The following is a 24,518-nucleotide window of genomic DNA, read 5'->3' as shown; positions in this document are numbered from 1 at the left end:
CTTTCAAGTGAACTGTAAAACCAGCTCGACATTTGCTGCATGAAACGTTGGCAAATTGGAGCCTGCAGCCTTTTTCTTTTTTCTTCTTTTTTTTTTTTTTTTTGTGGCATGAAACTTTCCTGAATTGCTACTGGCAATCGATGCATTTGTTTAGACAAAAACTTTTGCGTGCATTTAATTTTCACTGAACGTGGCTCCTCATGAATTTCGCAAAAGTTTCATGCATGCTAAAATTTCTGGTTTTACAGTAGTTCGTTCTCCAGCCCACAAGCGTTGACTTTGACCCAGTTCTGTGGCTGTTGTTGTTGTTTTGCTAGCCTCTATGGATTTGGAGTCAGTGTGAATGCCATCAAAGCACTCCTCCTCATGTCAGTTACTGGTATGACTCACCTTGCGCTGGTCACGTACGCCAACATCGACTGCAAGCAGATGATCATGGATAGACTCAACTTGTAACGAATGTCACTGGCTTCCTCACATCCTCACCATGCTGTAGTGCTTGTGGCCAAACTTAATCATCAAACGCCGAGTACCTCTTTACTGAGTCATAATTGACGGAAGTAATTTTTGTTTTCAAGTTCTGACAGTAATTTCAGTGAAGAGCTGCTTGTGACATCATTTCCAACCAAATGAGAGCAGTTAGAGATAGAGGGAGTGAGAGAGGGAGAGAAAAAGAGATGAAATTAGTTGGTTTGCTGAAATGATAAATTGCAAATACATCATTATGATCATATATCCTTGTCCTGAAGGTGGTGGTTTGTTTGTGTCTAATAACTTTTTTTTTTTTATTCTCTGTTGAATGAGCAGAAATATACATGTATTATGTTTTTCTGCCACATTTCTGTCCCTTATGGCTGGTTGCTCTTCTCAATACTGTACCAACTCTCTGGACTTAATCAACCTATTGCTCACAAAGTTCAAATTTTGGTGCAATTACAACTGAAATATGACGAGAGTACTTTCGGTCATATTTTATGGACAGAAATAAAGCTCACAAAGGTATACATAATTTCACACAAAGTTGACTTCCTTGGTCCTCCCCTGTTATTGAATAGGATGAGTATGCAGTGTGTTCAGGTGTAACCAAGTCAGGAGTTGGACATTGTTACATGATCTATACTATGCTTCTTGACAGAGAAAAGCACACACATTTACATTGTAGTTTTGTTCAACAAAGTTCATCATATCAGATGAGTGAGTTATTTCTGTAACAGTTGATGCCATACATGTTCTTTGATCACATAATTCTATACATTGTACTTCCCCGATGGAACTACAGGTATCTCCATCCCAAAGAAACATTCGTATATTAGATTGGTGACTCACCTCTTACATTTGTGAAAGCATAAACTGGGTAAAGAAAGAAATTTAATACTAAACATGCATATTTCTGAAATTCACATTAGTAAAAAGCGGAGATCATTCTCTGTGACTTGATTTTGAAGAGCATTTCTGTGCAGCATCAGAGAGAAAACAAAACAGAAGAATGCAGCCTTTGCAACTTGTCTGTGGTACTACTGCACACTCAAATCTACAGTTAGTTCATGGCAAAATGTTGTTCATCCTGGATCAATCTTGCTGTCTTTGGTATTATTGGTGCACAGCGATCAATGGGTTAATGTTGTCCCAAGATAGGCATTTGCTATCACAATGCACACGTGTGTAGCACCCTGAATATATCAATGGATTCCCGACATGAAATCTTCAAGGCTGTTCTCTTAAGTCGCAGGGGGATTTAGCTTCCTTGATGGAATCATTTGGCTGTAACTTCCCCAGGGATTTTTTTTTTTTTGTAACCCTTTCCCGTGCGATGACTATTCCTTTTCAGAATGATTCATTCGTAATGCATGACATGTACTAAATGGGCTGTTGATCAGGGGGAGATAGAATTTCCATCCATCTACGGTGACAATTCTTTGACCTCTAATTTATGATCATGGCTGTTCAAATCGGGAGGAAAGCTGCGAATACTGTGTCAATGAATACGCTGCTCTGATTGTTTTCACTCGTTAAACTGTGCTGCGAACGTCATCATCATTATGTTAAAACCATCACCGTTTTGAAATGGATGGCATGATCGATGTGGCTGTAAATCATGAATGCCTTCAAAAAATGAAATATGCATATCTTGGAGTAGATTGTCATAATTCATTATGAACCAACTACATTGTATCTAATTTATTGACAGCACATGTGCAAAATATTATGGATGCATTATGTATAACAGTTCATGCATTGGTGTGTGTACATAATTACATTGTATTATACAATGCACATGTATATCTGTTGAGCATATACTACATCCTTTATTGAAGAAAATGATGAAATTGCATTTTTATACACAACAAAAAAAGTATGTTTGGTCTTTTTTTTTTAATGTGTCTGATTTTGAAATACATTGTAGTGTTCTGAAGTTGAAATACAGTGTATGGTATATGGTACATGTGTGGGTGAAAAGTGATTGTTTCCAGGTTATGCTAGAATGTTTATATTTGAAAATTGTCATGAACAATCGGGTATAGTTACTATTACAGCTTGTGCAAAGAAAGGTGAAAAATGTAGATCTTATCATGTTGACATGATCATGTAGACATGGTTATTTTTTGACAACTAACAATGATGCAGAAGATGCCATGTCCGAGAATATTACACTATATTTGTAAAATGTATGCTGTATTCACGAGACGGTTACATACGTATAGGTACATGTACAATGTGTGTCACACTTAACATGTATGGTCATTTGGACTTCAGGTGTACAATGTACTTTATTGTCTTATTCAAATTAAAATGAAAGATGAAAATATGAGAAAATGATTGTTCGGTGGAGTTCTTTGAGTGTCGTGTACTGAATGCACTGCAGGGACAATGTATAATGTATAATGTATAATGGAGGAGCTGTTTGTGGTGCAGTGGATTAGACCCCAGACTATCAATAATGAGGTCGATGGTTCAAGTCCCCTGGCTGCAGTGGTCGTGCCCCAAGGCAAGGCACTTTGTAATATCCTCATTGCCTATACAAGTATATTCTCTGGGAAGGGACTCAAAGACAGTAGCCCGGGATCTATGCTTACAAGCATGCACTGCTCCCCACAGTGGTCATGTAAGACAAAATCAATGCTTATCAGATATTGATTTTGTTTACATGTATTAAGTTTTTAATGTTACCTACATGTATATCCACAGTTAGAATAGTGCTGAGTGTTTAAGATTCTTTTCATTATTTCCTACATTGTACAATGTAATTTATAGGAAGACAATGATTACTAATTACTTTCCCCGCAATACATACATGTATACAATGTATGTACCTCCTTTGAATTTCACACAAAGCCAGATTGTGCTGCATTAACACTCCCTATCAGAGCCAAAGACAGGCATCTGCACATTCACCTTGCATCCATGAGCTAAAGTGTGACTGGAGAACATGCCCTTATTAACATGGGTAAGATGATCAACCAGGTTTAAAAATGGGAGAAGCAATTACACTTGTATTTATATGGATAAGAGAAAATTGTCGTGCAGTGGATTGGAACTGGGACGAATTCTGAGTGTTTATTTGCAAAGAGAGATGGAGTGTGTGGCTAGAGATAAATGATGGAAGAAATCAGACAGTGGTATTCATAGAGGCTCTAGAGGTAATCGTGGATTTAAGTTGAATTAGATGATAGGAGTTCATGCATTTATAATATACCTGTACAATATACATACTACAATAATATTGTATACATATGTATAAGCGGGAGAATAAACTAAGTACATTGACACACTCGCCCTCACACGCACGCGCATGCAATCCATTTTCAAATTGGGTATAGCCAAGATGACGGGAGTATATCATAGCAATATGAAGTTTGATGTCTAGCTGCTTATTTAATTTGAACAACCAGTTCACTGGCTTCAGTGTCAAGCAAACAACTGATGCATAAAAAAGAAAGACGTAGAATTGTGATCATGAAGACCACTTTTTTTTTATTTATTTATTCTCCACTCATGGGACGGATAGCCCTGGTCAGCTTAGAGCTGTTTTTCACAGGGGTCCGACCATATACAGTATTACAAAAAAAAAAACAACAACAACAACAAACAAACAAACAAACAAACATACAATCATTAAAATGTACAAACATTGAAACACACGTGAAAGGAATAAGAAAGAGATAGAAAAAAAAATATTTGTACAATATATGCAATATGCTTAGAAATACACACAATACATTACAATATAATATGCATTACATTATCTAAAAAAAAAAAAAATATTCACACAGAAGAAAGGATGCCTCCATCGCTACACATTTTTTCTGTTTTTATACAATTTGTATGTAATGAGTTCCATGACCTTTTACCCCATGACCCTTAATCCAGATCAGTTCAGAACCCCAAAACCCAAACCCAAACCCCCAAACCCCAAAATAATTAATTACTGCCACTTCAAAATGTATTGTTATTACATGTCAGGATGAATCGTTTGAAGGATAGGATAGAATTTATATCCTGATAATTTAAATCATTCCATAGTTTAGCTCCTCTGTACCTTAGGGATCTTTTCCCATAGTTAGTTTTCGGTCGAAAAAGTTGTAGTTTCTTTTCACCTGACCTAGTACGATACACTAACTCACGGTAACATAATAACTCACATAGATATGGCGGATAAAAGTTAAACACAGCTCTGAACATAGTACATGCTAACTGTTTCCACCACCGTAAATCAAGACGGTCGAGTTTCAGTACAGTGTACAATGAATTTGAAGGATATCTATATTCAACATTCATAACAATTCGTAAAGATCGATTTTGAAGAACTTGCAATTTTCTCGAAAGCGATTTACTAGCTTGATTAAGGACCTCAAATAACTTTGAATACGCAGAACTCTATGAGTCTTTTATTTCTCTACTCACAATCTTCGATCAAGCAGCTAAAATAATCATGTTCTGTATGTCATGTAAAGAATGCACGTTGTGGCACATAATCTTGAATTCACTATACTGGATTATATGCATGACAAATTCATAAACGGTTTATATGCGGTATTAGTAGGTCGAGGACTATACAGTTGTATATCATATTGGCTAGAATAGTGCGTAAAAGAGCATGTGCTATCTTTGTTATGATAATGACTTTATGATATACTACTTCTCTCTCCAATCATAAAGTTCATGACCGTGAATTATGAAATCAATGAGTGCCACTTTGATACATGAACCAATTTGACCAATCACAAATCTAGTCAGGTCCTATATGAATACACTGCAATTACATTTACTGTTATCAAATCGTGTTAAGATACACATGAATGTCATACCATGTACATGTACTGTTTATCATATGCACACGTATTCATTTAGTTCCAAGCACTCACACACCGTTTAATTGGCCTACAGAAACAGGCCAGAAAGCATATAGGCTTACCACCCCCCCCCCCCTTTCTCCTCCCTCAAAATAGGGCCTAGATAAATAGATAGATAGATAGATAGGTAGATAAATAAACATATAAATGAATGAATAAATAAATAGATAAATAAAAGTAAATAAATAAATGATAAACAAATAAATATATAAACAAACAAATAAATAAATAAAAGTAAATAAATAGATATATATAAACAAACAAATAGATAAATAAATGAATAAATAAATGGATGATATATAAATAAATAAAAGATGAATAGATAAGTATTAAGATGTAGGGCCTACAGCTGTGAAACTGCGTGAAAGCTGAATGCATGAGATACACAGCGAAGATTGTCGTTGGAGAGAGAAGTAGTGTATACACTAGGAAAGAATGATGAGACGAGGAAGTAAAAAGGAGGGTAATGTGGCAGGGAGAATGATCGTTGGAGGAAACCCTCTCCGGGAAATTACGAAAGGAGATGGCGGGGGGGGGGGGGGTTGTATGAATTTTGCGTAAACCTTCAGAACATTTCTCTCTTTTTTTTTCCCCCGGAGCGAGAGTTTTGAAAGACTGTAAATCTTCCTACAGGGAATTGATGCGGAGGTTAATGCGATGCGCTTGATCTTGATTTAAAGCCCCCTTGAAAAGGGGAATGTTTGATGGAATACCTAGAATCAAGATTCTTTTCGTGGAGAAACAATTTTTTGCCGGAAGACTATCGTGTACTTTTTCAAGTTAGGGATGGGGGATGCCTGGGCCAGAATGACGTAAAACTAACGCAGGAAAAGATAGAGAGACCTCCGAGGAAAGAAACGTGAATGAATAGATTGTCGTTTATAGCAGGGAGGTGCCTCCTCCCTGTTTATAGGAAGGCATGAGCGTGAATGGGAACACAGCGAGTAATGTCACGTTAAACATGCATAATGAACCATGAAAGCATGCAACTATCTCCCGCTTCTACACGTAATTATTCAATCATGCACCATGATTTATTTCTTCATAGCTGCCACGGAACATCAGCTATTCTCAACAAATGAGAGAAAAAAATGTTTATCAGTACGAGAGATTGGCTGTGCTGTGGTATCTTGAACACTGCGTCACTGAAAGTTCAAGTAAAATCAATTAATAACGACAGAGTAATCAATGTAGACGTTCTTGTCTCATTCTCATTGGTCAGCTATCATCACCTATAGCTCCCTGGTCAAAATAAGCTTCTTTATTCTGACACTACCCTTTGTACTTTCTCATTCCCCTCTTCTCATCATTTTTTTCTTACTTTCCTTCATTCCTACATTCTCTTTTTTCCTCTCTCCTATAACGAATTCGCCACCTAATTATTTCCTCTATCAATATCCACACCGTTATTAAATCTGAACGAAACGAGTGCGCACTACAATCAATCACCGTAAACATGGAAGACTCTCTCCCTCGGTAAGAAATAACGCTGCTGCATCACAAACCATATACTACACTGACCTCAGCCAGATTTCCTTAATCATTACCATATATACCAGGTGGTAGAGAGCTTGATGGGAGTTTTAAAGTACTTTTTACAGGTATAAAGGGGCTGTTTCAGTCCAGTGTAATTATGGTAATTTCAGGTGGCCACCATTTCTTTGTGGGTTGTTTGAGTGATTGCTTGATTGTTAAATGTACTATAACCACGATAACGTTTGGAAAGGGAAAATTTATTTTTTTTATTGTTTTGTCTTAGTTTTTGTTTCTGAATGAATTTATTGCATTTGAAAAAATGTGAAAGTTGTAAAAAGATAAAAACACAAAACTTAATAAAAATCAAAAACTATCTTGCTCTACCTCTAATCATCACGTATAGCTTCCACCGTTTTGTCTTCAATTCTACGTGATTTGATTTGATTAAATTTTATTCACAAAATGCATGCATATGCTTACATTATACACATGTACAACATATATAAATGGTTCATGAAATGGGATAGTCGTAATATTATATTTAATTATGTCATATATTAAGCTCTTTGATTGCACTATTCCCATTATATAGTTAACTTTAACGTAAACTTGGTTAGAACTTCTGACTTCACCATTCGCCGCCCTGCTAAGTAACGCATAGGTCTAAACACGTTTTACCCATTGAATGTTTACCCAATGAAAGTTTATGGTATTATATATGAATCATTTATGATTACAATTGATAAAAAGATATGCATATATTTCATTGAGCCACTGGATGATGTTCCTTCAAGATATTCAAAAGGTTTGTTAATCTAAAAACGAAAAATAGGTACGTCCTATATAATATTATAACGAACTTTCGAAATTATCAACCGTATTTCATCTTTGATTGACGAACTTTCGGAATAATAAACTTATTTTACAAAGTTTTATTTCGGATTAAGGACCTTCGGATTAACTAACCTGTGGAATAACGAACTGTAGCCCATTATTGTTTATTTTCGCTGCTGAGTACACTTTCCATCACTGGCTCTTTGTTGGTAAATATTATGATTGGTTGTAAGAGTAGCAAAACAGGGAACGGCCATATTTCTCTGCTGGATTTACTTCTTTTTTTTTTTAATTGAATGTAAGTCTTTCACCAAAACAGGATAGACAGTGAGATTCAAATATGTCAATATTTAATGAGAACAAGAAAATTATTTCCCAGCAAATTTTGACTTGATGAGTGTAACTCAGACCATCAAGTCGCCATGGCTGCGTTTTCGACGAACGGCGTCACATCATTCTAATGATGTGATTACGGCTGTTGATGGAACCTACTTTTCAGTAACAATTAGGTTGTATGGTCGTACGCTCTATGCTGGATCAGGTGTCCTACTATCAACAGTTTCCATTATATCTAGTTTTACCGTGATTATGCGTGTTTATTTCTTATCATTAATAATCCTCATACAAAGAGCTAAAGGCTCTTCTTATATCGCGGCTCCGTCTTAGCTCCTCCAATTCCCCTGTATAACTCCTTTTTCAAAACCGTGACGTCGTGTATTCTACGTTTGGAGTGGATTTGTTGGTTGTTGTTTTTTTTTCTAATGCGTCCCACTTCATTTAATTTTTGTTTCTTGGACAGAACCCATTTATAGTAACTCGTCAGCTGCAGGGCCAAATGAAAGAAGATATAATAATTTGTTCATGAAAAAAGTTCCCTCTATCTATGTAAATGGAGAACTAACCATTATGTCGGAATAAGTAGGTTAATAAATCTGTTAACAAGTTTGACAAGACTAACGCCTGTCCGCATTTCGGCGACTCGATACGCTGAAAAGACCTGTTTTGACTTTACTTCTCCGTAATTATGTGATCTTGCAATACAATAATAATAAACACTAGCCGTGGCTGATTTTCATTTTGTACTAAGAGTTAGTTTATTAAAGAATACATTTTCAGTTCTAGACTAATATTATTGTCGTTTTGTTTGTTTGTTTGTTTGTTTGTTTGTTTGTTTGTTTGTTTGTTTATTTATTTCCATCTGAGAAGATGGCTGGATAGCCCATATTCAGCTACGTTAAGCTGGTCTTCCATGGGGTCCAGTTGGATGTGAGGTGGGACCACTTCACCGGGATAAACACCCTGCTCTTTGCGATGAATGAATGAAGCGGGATCTTTTACGTGCGTGAGTTGTTACTCTGTCATACACGGAACCTCCATTTTATGTCCTATCCGAGGGACAGAGTGTTTTGCCTCTTGCTAGAGGGGACGGTATGCTTATACACAACATTGCTCAGTCCAGACTCGGGTTCGAACCCGGGCCGCGTGATCGTGAGGCAGACGCGCTACCGACTGAGACAACTCATCGGATTCGACGTTTCTAACTCACCCAGATAATACATAATGACGGAAAATCAAACGTCTACGAATGCTAGTTTTCAGAAAAGGGATTAAAAGTTAAGGATTTATCCATGTCTTGTTTATTGTGTGTGGAAAAAAAAACATTTAGTTACACCAGCGTATTTGTGTTGATATCTGACTGACTTTGTGGGCTTTTGAAGGTTTCTATAGTATTTCTATGTAAACTTTTATATATACCAGAACCACGAATGAAAAACGGAGAAAGCAAATTGAGATCGAAAATAGATGGGTCGACAAAATCTTTTAGAAGTACTTTTAATATTCAGTTCTTTGTTTCTAAAAACAATAAATACCCAAAAAAAGTTCTTCAAATCAAGATGGAAAGATGGATGATTACTTTTTTTTTACCATAACAAAGTGGGCATTGTTTCTTTTATTTTTGTTATAACGTCATCCGTGCATGTACTTTATATTGTGTTCGATGACCCGTCATTATGAATGAAAGTCATACTGACAACTTGTACCTATTTTCTTTCTTTGATGGAAAAAACAAATAAATCATTGAATTGAATTGGGTTGAACTGAAAGTCGGTAACTCTTTCAGAACAAAATTATTCCAAAACCTAAGTCAGCAAAGTTGACATTAAGTGTATATTTTAAGGTCTATTGCCGAATCAACCTGAGCGGATTTATTGTACAGTATAAAGCGAAATGGCACTCATGAGGGTAACTGCAAGGAATAGCTATAGGCCTATATATTGATATCTATAAAACAATCGCAACGGCGAATTTTTATCAGGATCTGGTGAACTTCAACAGTTTAAAGGGGTGAGTTAAAAGCTGGCATATTATTGAGCAAAGTTATCTCCAATTTTTGTTTTTCTTTAGTGAACAAATCGATACCGAAAATACAGGTGATATCATTTTCGACTCTTCAAATTCGCATTAAGGTTGCGATTGATATTGCTACTTTGTGCAAACACATGAAACTTAAAATGTCGCAATTTTGCCATGACATTTCCAAGGGAGTTTGATAAAGAGAAGGGTTTCAAGTTCAACAGGACGGATTTAGGGATCATTCCGGTCAGCGTTGTTACCAAACTCAGAGATACACACAGTTCTTGATCCAAGGCGTTTCGTTTCTTGTTTTGGGGTATTTTTTTTTTCTTCTTCTTCTTTTTATTCAGCTGTAACCTAATACTGTCCAGGATGGAAACCAGTGGACAACGAGTATTATATGACCTCTCGTTGATTGGATGAAATGACGCGTGATGCATGCAATCAAACAGTGTCTTCGTCACTTGTCATTGTATAGACAGGAAGTGGCAGCGTCTCGCCGAGGAGAGCAGACTTTATTGGCATATGAAATTCTTGAGAGAGAGTGGTTGAGACAGATACCAATTTCGCGTAAATGGCCTTACACTGCGCGAGAATTCATGGACGTGTTCGCTCAGTTATCAGAACTTGGCAACCTGATATTTTCTGAGAAAGGCCTTTTTGGAGAAGCGTGCTTAAACGCATGTTACAGTAGCAATGGTTTCTCACAAAATTAGACCATTTTAAATTGTTTCAAGGCACATGGATACACAGGGTACAATAGTTTGCACAGATGAGTGAACTCTTTATTTCACCGTGTGTGTAATAATTAGGTAAGTGTGCCCTTCTATTTTTTTTTTTATTTTGGTATATATATATATATATATAAATTATATATATATATATATAGTTTGTCGGTGTGCATGTATGTGTGTAAATGTAGATGCATGTGCGTTTGTATGTATGATGACTAAGACGGTGCTGAAATGCTGTCGGAGAACGATATCATCTTTTATTCGGTAGAAATTTTTCATCAGCACAACATCATCCGAGCAGATAGTCCCACCCGGTGCCAGGATTATTGGGATCAGTTGAGACCATTATAGGCCGCAAGTCGTCACGTTGACGTTCTCCCCTGTGCTGCGGATGGGATGTATGATTTCATCGTTTTTCATTAAAGTTCTTCTCCTTGGAATATGCTGCAAGCAATCGGATAAGAGTTGTGACCTTTTGCCCTTTCAATGGCGATTTGGACATCAACTTCTGCTTGAAGTATGCATTTCGTGTAGCATACCTTTCCATTTATTCAAATTTCCTTTCCTCCAGAGGGTAGCTGTAACGGATAATATAGATGCAGCACCAAAACTGGTCTTCCGTTAAGTGCATCATTTCCATTTCATCCACAAGTGCGTGCTTGGGGGGAAAAAGAGAACATTAGCGCCTCGAAAAGTAAAGGAGAATAAGGTTTGCCGTAGTTAGATAATGTGAAAATCGCAACTCTAGGAATGCTTAATAAAATCTCTTCCTGTTCCATCGCTCCCACTTTGCGTCCCCTCTAGAATAAGCAGGTTAAAGATGTTAACGAGATTCTTTAGCTTGAGGCGAGCTACCCCATCCCATCCTCAAACCAGTATCCTATTCTGACTCACTTGAAAATTTTGAAGAAAAAAAAAATCTAATTTTAGTATATATTCAATCCTTTTTATTTCGGTTTCAGCTACTTCACGATGGTACACATTTCTCTTGGTTATTCGTTGGAAGCAGTGCTAGAATTAGAACAGTCGTTGAAATCATAGTCGTGATACACATTATTTCCAGTCACTGCCGCTGTCCTGAGCGATTAGTCCCATTGGAGAAACACTGTCATTAATCAAGTTTTGCCATTCGTTCGGCGGCGTACATACTGACACCTAAATGGATTATACCCATATGTTTCTATGGTTGTATATGGTGGTGCGAGCTAATCTACATCCTTTTAGAAAATGAAAAGAAAGATGCGTGCTGACTGCCAATTTTCAATTTGGAATTGATTAAATCTGAGCGTTTTTATCATTGCCACATTGTGCATTCTGGTTGCTTAACTTTCTAAAGAAAGTATTTCAAGCTTCATCACTTTTATGAAGTTGGAGGAAGTGACTTCTTGTGTGTATGCGTGTATTGGTGTCATAAGTGTGCGTGCGCACGTGTGTACATGTGTTGCAACTACGTAGAGTGACCCATTCCAGTTATTGTTACTAAACGACTACTGCCAGCTCATGTGTAATTTCACTCTGAAATTACCTCAACGAATGTACTGGGCCCAACTTGAGCAAGATGTTCTTTGTGCGCGTTGCGATGGAAAACTCGTTACTGTCGGATAGTGGAATTTTTCGTTGAGTAAAGTATAGGGTTACTCGAAGATCATTATTTATATTTAGATACATAACAACAATTTTAAAACATCGGTGTTTATTTAATCGTTTCTTTATTGATATTAAAATGTGCTTCTTTTTCGTGTAAATACTTCAAAAACACATTCCGCCTCTTGACAGCCAAGACGAGTGGGATCTGTCATGATACCTCCATGCCTTATATCATACCTTGTACCTTACCAGCTTTATATGGTGATGTGGGTTGATTGTGATGACAAACACGTACATTAAAGTCATTCTCTGATGAGATCACAGAAAAATAGAAACAAAATAATCATACATCAGGGGGCTCACTCTGTTATCCATTGTGCACCCAGACCGTTCTACACAACGAAGATATCGCAACAAATATCACACAAACTTATTGCACTGACCGTTATTATCATCATCCTCGTTTTCCATCCCAAAGTGTTTACATACATTTGACATTATACATTCTATAGCGAGAGTAACGTCCATGATGGAATACCATTTCTCCAAGAGCCAAATGAAGTACGTATGCATGTGGAGAATGAAGATTTGTATCAAACGTGTTCTGCAGCTTAAATGGACCACGACAGGTTTACTTAAAGTGGCCGAATTCACGGATACGGTTTAACAGCTTACTCAAATGCCCGGCGACGATTAGCTTATAGTGTCCGCTGCTGTTGATTTCAGCTTCGCAGTTCCCAAACTAGAATAGGATGTTGAAAGTTTTGTAAGGTATCCTTTATACAGACTAGTCACATGTTTTGGGGATATGGGGATATGAAACATCAACATGAAGGTTGAGATGCACTGAATTAGACGTCAGCATTCCAGCACATTAAAGGAGTTCTGCGTCATCACAGAATGTGCAGGTCTTTAATAGTATTCTTTTCAGTCAATGTGCAAACCGTTAAATGCAAACGTACGCCTGTAAGACCAGGCTGGTGTTTCCCGACAGCGACGGTCGTCTGTTAGAGGTAATGTACGTGAAAGCAATATTCAAATCGTGTGTGCATGGGTAAAGCGAAATAGGATACCACCTCAGCTGAATCGGGCTCAATCTAAAAATACTGTCGTAAATTGATGGCAGATGCTTGAAAGTTCTTCGGAGAGGCGCCACTCCGTACGTAGGAGACTTTTCTTCCATGTTTCTTTTCTTGAGACTACAAAAGCGGTCTTTTGGGGCTTCTCTTGTTTTGTTTTCGGCATGACGCTGAAACATGTGATAATCGATATTACTTACATAAGAGCAGTCATTAATAAAGTAATAAAGTGATAGCTTTGCTGCTACGATAGTTATTACTTTTTACGGGGTAGCCTAATCCTTAAACACCTGATCATCCACTTTGTCCCCAGTCCTTACTTGCGCAATGATGAATTAAGGCGGGTCAATTTCAAGTTTTTACTAATAAAGAATGTTTAAGTCATAATAGAGTAAGTAGTCAAGAGAAATAAATGTGTTGATGTGTGTGGATATTCTTTTTTATGTGTGCACTCATTTATCATTCTGTATCATTACTGATTTAGAAATGATTAAAAAATTGTGTGCACTTATGCGTGTCATGTGCATGCATAATAGAAATGCAAAGTAATCCTGATACAGCGTTTGCCTTACATGCCCACTTTTAAAAACTCTGAATTTCACGTAATTCGCTGTCAAGCAGTCGTTAGAAGGAAAATAGGAGGAGATTTAGTTTGCGTGATTGTTGCAGAGGTGTGGATGAGAACCTGAAAATAGTCGCAATGGTAACATTGGCTAGAATACAGTTTATTCAGCAACCAGATGCGGCATCAATTTGGAGGTTCACAGCTCATAGTTATCAACAAAATGATTTGCCTTTTGAATGCCGAGGTCACTTATTTTGTCATCATGCTAATTGGGTGCATATCGCATCACACAAGGCTTGACTCTGATGGTTGGATGGAGACTAATATGCATGTAGTTTAACAAGCATGAATACGAAACAATCTCAATGTGCTTTTTAGGAATAAAAAAGATTGGGAAAGGAGGGTGGTGGGGGAGAGGTGGAAAGAGAAGGAGTACGTGACGGAGGTGTAAGTAATTGTCCCCACACCAGAGACTAGAGCTGATTATGTACAGGGATTGTTTATAAAAGACAAACTCGTTTATCAATCCGTCTGCTCTAGGGATGTTCTGCCGCTGACTGATTAGTAGGTCGTGGAAGTCAGTGACGGGGAAAGTGATGAGAAAATGAAACCTCTGTGCGCATGCTCACTTCCAGGGCAGGTGTCAAAGAAATATTATGCAAGGAGCGCAGACGACCGAGAGACACAGTGTAGAGAAAATTACCGTGTGGTACAGACACAGACACACAGAGAGAAGAAAAAGAGAGAAGGGGGAGGAACGAGAAAGGAGGAGGGGTTAAAAAATAGGCATTATATTATGTGTAGATATAGACAGTTACGAAAAGAGAATAACAGAGAGAGAGGGCGGAAGGTGAGGTGATATTGTTGTTGTTGTTGTTTTCTTATAGCGTCGAGTGACTGTCAAGATTTTGACGAGGAAGTGTAGAGTGAGAGACTGACGGGAACTCATTGAGCCTTTAAAAGAATCACACGGCCCACGGAGGCCTGGACATGCACACACTCATTGAGTAGACAGGCGGCGGGCGGGGGAGGATGCTTGAATAGCGCGGAGTTGTGACTACATCCCTCCTCCTCCTCCAGTACTTTCTTCTGCTTCCTGCCAAACGTTGAAACGTGCAGTGCGTGAGGAGTCACTCCATGCTGATAGGAGGTTTCGTCGACAATTAGTGGAGCATCCTCGGTAGTGGCCCGCGCCAATTAGACGTGAGCGATTTCTGAAGCATTTCTCCTTTCACTTCTTATTGAGGATACAAGGATGATAAAACGCCAAGCTTATTATCCGTCCACCGCCAGGAGACCTCCCCTAGGCCATATAACATTTTTTATCTCCGTTGTGATTTGTTAGGATTGTTCGAGTGACATTAGGAGCCGAGGGAGAGCTGAATTACCAGAAGTGCTCGAGGGCAGGTGTTTTCATACTTCTTCTGTTTGACGAATACAAGCACGTCTTGCATCGACAAACAATATCTGTCTTCCAATATTGAACACCGTGTTAGTACTCATCGCAAACGTCTATTGGAAAGCACAGCGTGGCAACCTGGATAGATACGTTTTATCGACATATTCTAATATTCACCGTCGCAGATTAATGTTAGTGTGTCGAGTTTGTATGTAAGCGGAACTAAGCAAATACATCACTTACCTGAACATTTCACGACTGACTTGATTGGTAATATAGACGTCCAGCAGGTAACTGCGCACACACACGATTTCATGAATATTTGGAATCCGGCCTAAGCTGACTCTTCAAAGGTGTGACAACCGCAGCGGTAAAAAATGAAATTGACACTGTATATATCGTATATATAAGGTGTGATTATGGATATGCACCTATCTGCGTAATTGGACTTGTTATGCCGTAATTATCATCCAAGCTGCCATCTCCATTCACTATGCCATGGACAATTCACTCTATGATATCTGTTTAAACTGAAACATTGGGTGAAAGAGCTTTAAAAGTGGATAGCTCGAGCAGGCATGGAATAATCGGATGATACATTGATGACTTTAACAAATCTTAATCTATGTCAGGTGGAAGACTAAGTCTACCTCTGTGATATCAATTGCTGTTTGCACGCATATATCGAGAGGCTAGTGTTGTGGTATCATTGTGTTTCTCACAGCAGCACATATCACTATCATCGCTGTTTTATTCTGCAACGTCATCAAAATTCAATTTGTCCAGCAGTGAAAATGACCCATGATCGCAGAGAAGGGAGCAATTTCGACACCTTTGCTATCTACGTGAGATAGCTTCCGATGCGACACCCTGCTGGTTACCAACAGGAGCAGATTCAGACATCGAACGAGCAGTTACCGTGATTGGCGATAAGAGACGATGAGTTTCCATCCTCGGGAGACTCGTTGGAGAGGCGTCGGAATCTAACCAAGGGCGCCGTCCGGATATTTTCTTTTAAATTGCTACTTCATGACATGCATTACTACCAACATAAATCATGGATCTAGCCAGGATTCTTTGAATTTAGTCCCAGCTCTCGGGAGGAGTTGAAGTCGTGAACGCTGGGGGATATTGATCTTGTGAGGCATTGATCTCATCAAGTGGATGATACGACAGGACTTTTTGTATGTTCTTTCACATGCAGAGTGTATTCAAAATGATGAAGTTTTGTTGTTGTTGTTGTTGTTGTTTTTAATTCGTATGTACATGCGCGCAGAGGAATGTAATTGATTGATCCTCAGTGTTCGACAGAATGGGCAATGTTTCCTTCATGAACGAGTGTTCCCTTATTTCCGTGTTTAGACGACGGGAAATTTAGACTGACTACGCACATCGCTCCGACTCTCTCTTTGTGCTAGTTTAATTCAAGAAATTGCCAGTTTGACGGAATGATTGTCCTCGTGGTTCTGAGGAGTAACGTTCAGTGGATTGTAGATTGCGAACTGATTGGAGTGGCTGCTAACATTTACTCAGCGGGCGTGCTCGGTGGACTGTTGTCGATGCGTTTCAATCTGAACGACAACGTGGACGGATGAGTGTTGTTACTAAAGGATTCAAGCTACGTGTGTTTAGCGACATTCTGGGAAGCCACCTGCCGGCATTGGACCACACCATCCTGTCGCATGTATTGGAAATGGATCAATGTATAAAAAGCAACGGAAAGTCAAATTTTCGCGCTCTTTTATCGTTTTGTGGAATTTACGTTTGTATGTTTGCGTGTGTGCTTTGTTAATTCCCAATAGCGTGGCTGTAAACACTTGGAAAGGATATTAGTAACGGTAAGCTCGTCTTACATCAACTGGAAAGGAAAAATATGATTTTGCGTACCGTAACAGCAGATATCTGGAGGAGGATTGTACAACGGCCGAATACAAACAATCACGGAGCAAGGGCATTTGCATTCGACAAACCATCGTCATTGTGTTCGATAATTGCATTGATCGTGATGAAAGACGAAAGTCGTGCCTGCTTGAGGAATGCTTTGATTTAAGAAAAGAAGAAGAAGAATGTATTAAAGAAAAGCTGGGGGTTTTCTTCTGCTTTCTCTGTTTGAACAGTTTCCCGCTTTCTTTTGTTGTGGACAGGATCAATTAAAGGGACCAGGTCAAAATTCGCATTCTATCCTCATCAAGGAAGGATGTACCACGAGGAATATCTAATATCACGGATGTAATGTCATACTGAAAGAAGCTGCCTTCTTAGGTAAATTGTACTGCATGCTTCTGCGTTTTTTAATCAAACAGGGCTTAAGCATCGTGGAGGTTTTATTTTTTTTCTGTTGTGTGTAAATCATAATATCTCTCACTATTCTTTTTATATTCGTCTTCAAACATTTCCTCCTTCGATACGTTAAATAACCCGTTGCATAATAATCATCATACTTAATTCTCTTTTGAACGATCAAGATACGAAATATTAATCCATTCCGGATTTCTTCCAATCTTTTCACACTCTATGATGATGGGTTATTTGTTTGTTTGTTTCCTTCCTTCCAGTTTTTAACTCGGGATCACTTTCCTACTATGCCATAATTGTTGCTAGCTTTTGAATATGTCATGCTTTATCAGATTGTGTATGTTTCCTTACTTCTTTCATTTGTGATGACTGCAGTGTAACAGGTCTACGTTTTGCCTTGGCTCTTACGCGAGGTAGTATGGGGTCATAACCTAAAATTTGTTCTATTGGTTCCTATAAAAACTGACAACACGCAGCAGTTTGTACTGTTTAATACAAATTGCATTGAATATGACTGTGTAATCGTTACCTTTTAGGAGGACTCTGAAAATAGGCAATTTATGACATTTCGAAGATATTAGCAAAGACATTGTTATCAATATTCTTGAGAATTAATTATCGAAGAAAATGACAACCTTTGCCTACATGATAATGCACCTTTCCAGATGATAAACCAAATGTATATAAATATATATATGTGTGTATTATACATACATATATATATATATATATATATATATATATATATATACATGTATATATACATATATATATATATATATATATATATATATAGGCCTACATGTATATATATATATATATATATATATATATATATATATATATATATATATATATATATATATATATAATATATCTAGGAAGTTTGATTATCTTGACTGTGTTCAAGCAAATTGAAAGTTTCCTCTGTTGTGTTTTATTTGTTTTTTCTCTCTGTTAGTTCATGACATCCTGTGCCTTGATTTGCTTGCACTGATACGACACACCGAGGATCTTGTCGCGTCTACTGCTGGCGATACGCAGAGTGAAAGAGATCTGAGATCCTCGCGAGGTGGCTAACTATAAAGCACTAAACTCAGGTAACCCCAAATCCTGGCCTGTAATCCAATACCCCCTTCATTTCGAGTATCGCAGGTACAACTGTCGCATCACTCACTTTTCACTCTCTCCCATCCTTTTTTCGGAACGCATGATCCATCTTGGCACTTAGCTTGACAAACCGCATCACGAAGATGGTCTCGCACGCTGCATGCTTTTGGCAGCACGAACGATTTTCTCATTAAGAACTCCCGGCGTGAAAATGCACGAGCACCTACTTGCCTTTAACAGTCCAGGGTATCAAAAGGTGCAATCTGTAAACTTGCACTTTACGAGAGCATATTTTGCATTTCTGTTTGAGAGTAGCATGGTTCTGTCAAAGTGATGATACTTTGGCTATCCCAAATCACTCACAAGCTGTACTTTATATTTTCAACAGGACGACGTGTAACGCCCTTCCGTTCGATAATGGAGCCCAATTTTTCAGCGTGTAGCTTCACCGAGAATGTGACAACTGAGCAGGACGCGGAAGGATACAAATATAGCACCTGGGGGGTCATTTACACCCTCGGATTTCTCCCATTTATCATATCTATCGGTGTTGTCGATAACTTGGCCTTCATCTTCGTTGTCTCTCGTGTTCCGAGAATGCACACTTCTACAAATTGCTATCTAATCAACCTGGCCTTGGCAGATATATTATTTTTGACGACAGGAACTGTAGAGAAACTTTATCGATACTCACAATCGCCCATACACGGTGACGATACCCCGATCAAAAACGGCGGCTGCGTTTGGATCTACCTTGTGAGCGATACCTCTTATTACGCGGCATTGTTCTTTGTGAGCTTGGTGTCGATTGAAAGATATTGCGCCGTATGCACGCCACAGAATCGATACATTTTCAATAAGAAAAAGACGTATGTTCTTGTCTCTGTTTCATGGATCGTTTCTCTCTGCCTAGCCTTAACTCAGATCCCTTCAACTAGTGTATTCTTGAAGATATGTTTGCATTGGCCAAATGGAAGGTTTAAGGTGCACTTACCAGACTCATGGGGTATCTGCACCGCTGTACACCCCTGGATTAGGATGTACGCCAACGGCATGCAGACGATTCCTTTCTTCATAGCCATGGTACTAAATTCTGCAATGTATATCAAGATTGTCGGTGGATTGAACGACTCTCTTAACCGCCTGAAAAGTCATTCCGGCGGGACAACTGAGACGGACGCACGCATGCGCGATCAGATCGCGCGCATGCTTGTCATCAATGGAATCGCGTTCTTCTCTTGCCTAGCTCCATTTGAGATCCTATCATTGCTTAACATCACTGAAGACAACTTCATCGATACCGACGTGTTCACCAGTCTGGTTTACGCCGCACGGGCACTTGCCTACATAAACTGCGCCATCAATCCCATCATATACACGATAATGAGTCAGCGGTACCGGTATGCATTTCATCAGACGTTTTTGCAAAAGAAGAAAAAGAGACATAACACAGCGCAGTCGTGTACCATGAAGTTTTTAGGTAGCACAACTCAAGATCAGCTACGGACCACTGTGTGCGAAAGTCGCATCTAACAACTTTCTGACTTCTTTATAACACAAAACACCATTGCATGTCTCATAACATGAAACTACGTGTATGGAAAGCCAAGTGTCCGATTAAAAAAAAAAAATGTTTCTTGCAGAAAAAGGTTTATCTGGAGGAACTCTGTTTAACGAGCGAAACTACGTTAATCAAGTGAAAAACTAAATTTGTCCTATAAACTCCTGAATAGTTTATCGCCTTTATGGGAGAGTTGGCTTGCCATATACAGAGAGCCTTTGCGAGTGAATTATTTTTCTTAGAGCGTTGTTTCCCTTAAACAGATATGTTGATTTTGTAAGTGCAGAACGATTAGTGAAACACACAGTAAAAGTTTGAGATGAGAATGATATGAGATGACCTTTTCCCCATGTTGCATCAAGGTGTTACATGTACTCTCAAGATGGGGACTCCATAACGATTCGTGACGTCACAAAGTAAAATGATACAAGAAAACATGAGAGGGATTAAAAAGTTTATGAATTGTTCGCGGTATCATATTTTCTTCAAATTGTTATATTCCGTGACGTCGCAGATAAGGGTTGTAAATGAAATAAACCAACAATTCATAACCTCGAATGGTTTGTCATACTTTTCTCAAACTTGTACTGCATTTTTCTTTCAGACATTTTCTGAATCACCGAATATTTGTTAGGAAACTTTCCCTTTATAAAAGCAGTTAATCGAAAGTATATAAAAAATGGTTGCAAATGCTAAATGAGAAATACGAGGAAGAATTCAAACAGATGGTGTCATCATGATTATAAGTACCTTCGTTTATGAAAGAAATTAATTTTACCTGGCGTCCAATTACACATTCTGGTTTGATTGATAAGCAACAATCTTGTCTAACATCAAGTCTTTTACGAAGGTCCAATGTGATAAGAAAGTAGATCTGCAAACAAAAGAGGAAAATGCTTCAAAAATGATACTATGCAGATCTATATAATGTGGCAATGTTATTATATACCTTTCTATGGATATCTTATTTTCAGTCAATTATCGATATTCAGACAGTCCTCTAGTTCCGTCCTATTTAACTTCTAAGTGTCGCTTTCCTGCTGATATCTCTGTATGATTCCTTTCTCCTACCTTGCCTGTCCTTAGTTTTAGGAGATATACAAAGAGCGAAAAAATAAAGTCAAAATATAATTTCCGTTTTGATAAGAAGTAATTGGAAGTACTTGATAATTTCACATCGCACCTGTTTAGAATTGCGTGGAGTGGCTAACCGAAGGAAGCAAGCGATCGCAAGTATGAGAAATGTGTATACTCAAATCGTTGGATCCAGCTTTAAAGGGAAGATAAACCCCAAGAGCAATGTGGATTGAGTGAAAGCAGCAACATTAGTAGAACACATCAGTGAAAGTTTGAGGAAAATCGAACAATCGATGCAAAAGTTATGAATGTTTAAAGTTTTGGTGTTTGAACCGCTGGATGAGGAGACTACTAGAGGTTATGACGTATGAGTGGACAACAATACCAAGAAAATATAAAGAAAATACTACAAAAATCCATTTTTCATGAAAATTACAAATTCCATCAACTTGATATTGACATATGTTAAGGGTAGCAATTATTCCCCCTGCTTTCTGAAAGCGGTTGGTCCATTGCTCTTTCATAATTCTAGAAAAGTGAATTTTTGTTGAATTTCCTTTATATATTCTTTGTATTGTTGTCCACTCATACGTCATATCCTTTAGTAGTCTCCTCATCCAGCGTTTCCAACACCAAAACTTTAAAAATTCATAACGTTTGCATCGATTGTCCGATTTTCCTCAAACTTTCACTGATGTCTTCTACTAATGTTGCTGCTTTCACTCACTCCACATTGCTCTTTGGGTTTACCTTCCCTTTCAATTGAAGGATTTTTGTTGGACTGGTACCAGAAGCCTTCACACAGGGATTGCGTAGAGTTGCGTAGCGTTGCGTACCGACTACGCCGAGCTTACGCTATCCTATGCCAGCCTACATAGCAATTATGTCAGGCGACGCAGAGGGGTACGATTTTCCGTACTTTTGGAGTAGAGCATAGGGCGCAATATACGCAGTTTATACGCAAGTCTACGAAACGCAACGCTACTGTACGCCATGCCTACGCAATAGTACACAACACTACACTACTATACGGCAATGCCTAGGTAAAAAAATATGGTACGCTACTCTACGCCAGTCCAACGAAAAATACTGTGAGGCTCGATCCAAGGATTTACCCGAACACTTCTTCTTCTTCTTTTTTTTCATTTCTGCGGTCATTTGCGGTTAAATGACTGTCATGAGTATAAAGCGGCCAATTACGGCGTAGTAGGTACGCAACTCTACGCTGGTCCGGTATGGAAGCCCGGCGTGCAGTAGCGTATTGTTGCGTAGACCTGCCTGCAGGAGACCTGCCATAAGCTGCGTATTTTCTGCATCCGGTGCTCTGACACCGGGCTTGCGTGGAGTTGCGTAGTGTTGCTTGCCGACTTCTCGGAGGTTACGTACTAGTAACTCTACGCTGTGCCTATGCCGGCCTGCGCAACAATGGGGGGCTTTAACTTGCGGCGCGAACGTTTGAGACGACGAGTGCGTTGGGCATTCTCCTCTCTCCCAGCAACCTATAAAAAATAAAATGGCGCCCGGCCCATATGATCGGTGCATCAAGTAGAGCTCTCTGCGTCGTAAATTGAGCGGACGTAAATATAGCCCTGAACGCGAAGTGAAAAACTCAGATCGACTTGATGCGCGTTTTTGCGCATGCGCAAATCATGTTGTCTTTTTGTTTTTTCCTCTGAACGTCCCCGTCGCCAAAATCTAAAGCTCCCTAGTATGCCAAGTGACGCAGAATGGTATGCGGGTATGCGAAAAAGAATCAACATTTTTGTGACGTACTTTTGGAGTAGAGCACATGACGAGAAATAAGTCTATGCAACCCCACGCTACTGTACGTCATGTCTACTCAATAGTAAACTGCGGCCAGTCAGACGAAAAATCCTTTTGAGGCTCGATTTTTTCACATATCCAAGTTTTTCGTCGGAAATAGGCAACTACCGGTAAGTGGGCAAACATCGGAATCAGAAGACCAAATCCTTACAAATTAAAAAAAAAAATGAATAAAAATACTCGGCAGTTTTGCTTACGCGATCATTATTATTTTGCCAATATAAATGTTCTCTCTCTGGCTGGCCAGTTTTATTCTGGTTTTTGCTCAAGTGATATCTATCCTCGGCGCGGGATCTCTTACCAGCCAGCCAAACTCTTTGATCTCTGTGTAAGAATCCAACAGATCAGTTGCCACCAAGTTACGCATACGCACTTTCTTTATACCGGAAACTCCGAATATATTCCGGGTTTTCCTGCGCATGCGCACGTCTTGCCACAAAAGAAGAAGAAGAGGAGGAGGAGGAGATGATTCACGAATTTCTGGCAGTTAGAAAACTATTTTTTCTTGTTTCCGATTTTGAGTGATTTTTGTTTTTGTTTTTGTTTTGTTTTGTTTGTGTTTGTTTTGGTTTTGGCAGTGTGACTGCTCTTCATGTTTTTGATTGTTGTTGTTGTTGTTTTGGTTTGGTTTGTTTTTTGGGATAGGGGGTTGTCTATCTCTCGAACCCTTTGGCCCGAATTCACAAAGGTGGTACAAATTAAACCATGGTTTAAACCATGGACAAAAACCATGGAACGCCAAGTGTCGCATGGAATATTTCGTTACGAAATTGGTCATTTTGTCGACAAAATGACCGTTTCGTTAATGAAATTATCATTTCGTGGACGAAATGTTCATTTAGTTATAAAATGTTGTCATTTCGTTACAAAATAATAATTTCATCGACGAAATGACTGATTTCGTAACGAAATATTCCATGCGACACTTGGTGCTTCATGGTTTTTGTCCATGGTTTAAACCATAGTTTCGTTTGTACCACCTTCGTGAATTCAGGCCTTTAAGTCGATCGGCATGCTGTTACGTAGGCATGTAGGCCAGGGTAGGCACATGCGCATATAGAGTAATGGAAGCTCTTCCTGACTCTTGTATACGCCACACTACGCAATTCTACCTGTTACGCATGACGTAAATTACCAGTGAATACAGACCGTACTATCGCCGAAAAGTTCGTTGTTCACCCTGTAAGGCTGTAACGCACATTCATAGTGATAAGGAGTTCATGGCACTTTGTTCATCCAGGGAGGGATGTAACGGCTCTGTTGCAAAATAC

The 24,518-nt window shown here is 38.7% G+C and overlaps 2 protein-coding genes across 3 annotated transcripts in view; both read left to right on the top strand.

Moving 5' to 3' along the window:
- Nucleotides 1-2,802, top strand: part of LOC140235513 (microsomal glutathione S-transferase 2-like) — a 245,675-nt gene extending 242,873 nt beyond the window's left edge. For both annotated transcript variants that reach the window (XM_072315537.1, XM_072315536.1), the window contains exon 6: nt 318-2,802. In XM_072315537.1, coding sequence (XP_072171638.1) covers nt 318-456 — 139 coding nt within the window. In that variant the 3' untranslated portion in view covers nt 457-2,802. The remainder of the gene's footprint in view (nt 1-317) is intronic.
- Nucleotides 2,803-19,202: 16,400 nt separating this feature from the next.
- On the top strand, nt 19,203-20,318 carry LOC140234629 (neuropeptides capa receptor-like). Its single transcript, XM_072314656.1, has one exon. It carries the CDS (start codon nt 19,203-19,205, stop codon nt 20,316-20,318), a length of 1,116 nt encoding a protein of 371 aa, XP_072170757.1.
- The last annotated feature ends 4,200 nt before the right edge of the window (nt 20,319-24,518 follow it).

This window comes from Diadema setosum, chromosome 11 (assembly GCF_964275005.1).
Source record: "Diadema setosum chromosome 11, eeDiaSeto1, whole genome shotgun sequence".
Lineage (NCBI taxonomy): Eukaryota > Metazoa > Echinodermata > Echinoidea > Diadematoida > Diadematidae > Diadema > Diadema setosum.
The sequence above is the reverse complement of the archived record's forward strand: the minus strand, read 5'-3'. Positions and strand labels throughout refer to the sequence as shown.

Coding starts and splice junctions, on each gene's coding strand:
- LOC140234629 (XM_072314656.1), top strand. CDS start 19,203: ATGGAGCCCAATTTTTCAGCGTGTAGCTTCACCGAGAATGTGACAACT.